At 60.0% G+C, this 600-nt stretch overlaps 1 protein-coding gene across 1 annotated transcript in view; it reads right to left on the reverse strand.

Annotated features, from left to right (window-relative positions):
- Positions 1–595, reverse strand: part of LOC104168312 (protein eva-1 homolog C-like) — a gene marked incomplete at its 5' end in the record, with an annotated part of 8,170 nt that extends 7,575 nt beyond the window's left edge. The window contains one exon of the mRNA XM_009708875.1: positions 544–595. Coding sequence (XP_009707177.1) covers positions 544–595 — 52 coding nt within the window. The remainder of the gene's footprint in view (positions 1–543) is intronic.
- Positions 596–600: the final 5 nt, after the last annotated feature.

The raw sequence follows: 600 nt of genomic DNA on the forward strand, positions 1-600 counted from the left end.
GGTGCCTTGGGGTATTGCACCCTGCAGTTCCCCTGCTCATGGGTGGCTCTGGCTTGGGCCCACAGCCATGGGCTCCGGCCAGGAACGCGGTAGAGCTTCAGCCCATCTCAGCCCTCACCTTCTCAGAGCAGCAAAGGCTTGCAGGGGAGCCCTGGATGCTCCAGGAGCCTTCAGCTCCACACACCGCCCAGCACCAAGAGCGTGAGCATCACGGCCAGGAGGGTCTCAGGAAAGCTTGGGGACTGTCTTAAGATTTGGTTTTTTGCATTTCTGCCTCCAAACTGTCCAAGGGAGTGCGGTAGCAGCGGGGGGAGCTGCTCCCTTGCTCACACTGGGGCTGTGGGATGTGCATGGGGTATTTTCAGATCCCAGCCCTGCCATGGGGATTAAAAAAAAAAAAAGATTTTTGGCAAATTCCCTCTGACCTTCACTGGTTTGTGCCTCGCTTGTCCCTACCCCACCAACCCAGCTGTCACTTTGCCCTCCCCTCACACCGGCACGGTCCCCAGCATCCCTCATCGCCCTGCCTGCGCCCCAACTCACCGGAGAGCTCCGGACTGGCCTCCAACCCCACAGCCAAGCAGAGGAGGACCAGGGCCG

The sequence above is a fragment of the Cariama cristata genome, unplaced genomic scaffold (genome assembly GCF_000690535.1).
Source record: "Cariama cristata isolate BGI_N322 unplaced genomic scaffold, ASM69053v1 scaffold6411, whole genome shotgun sequence".
In the NCBI taxonomy this organism is placed as follows: Eukaryota; Metazoa; Chordata; class Aves; order Cariamiformes; family Cariamidae; genus Cariama; species Cariama cristata.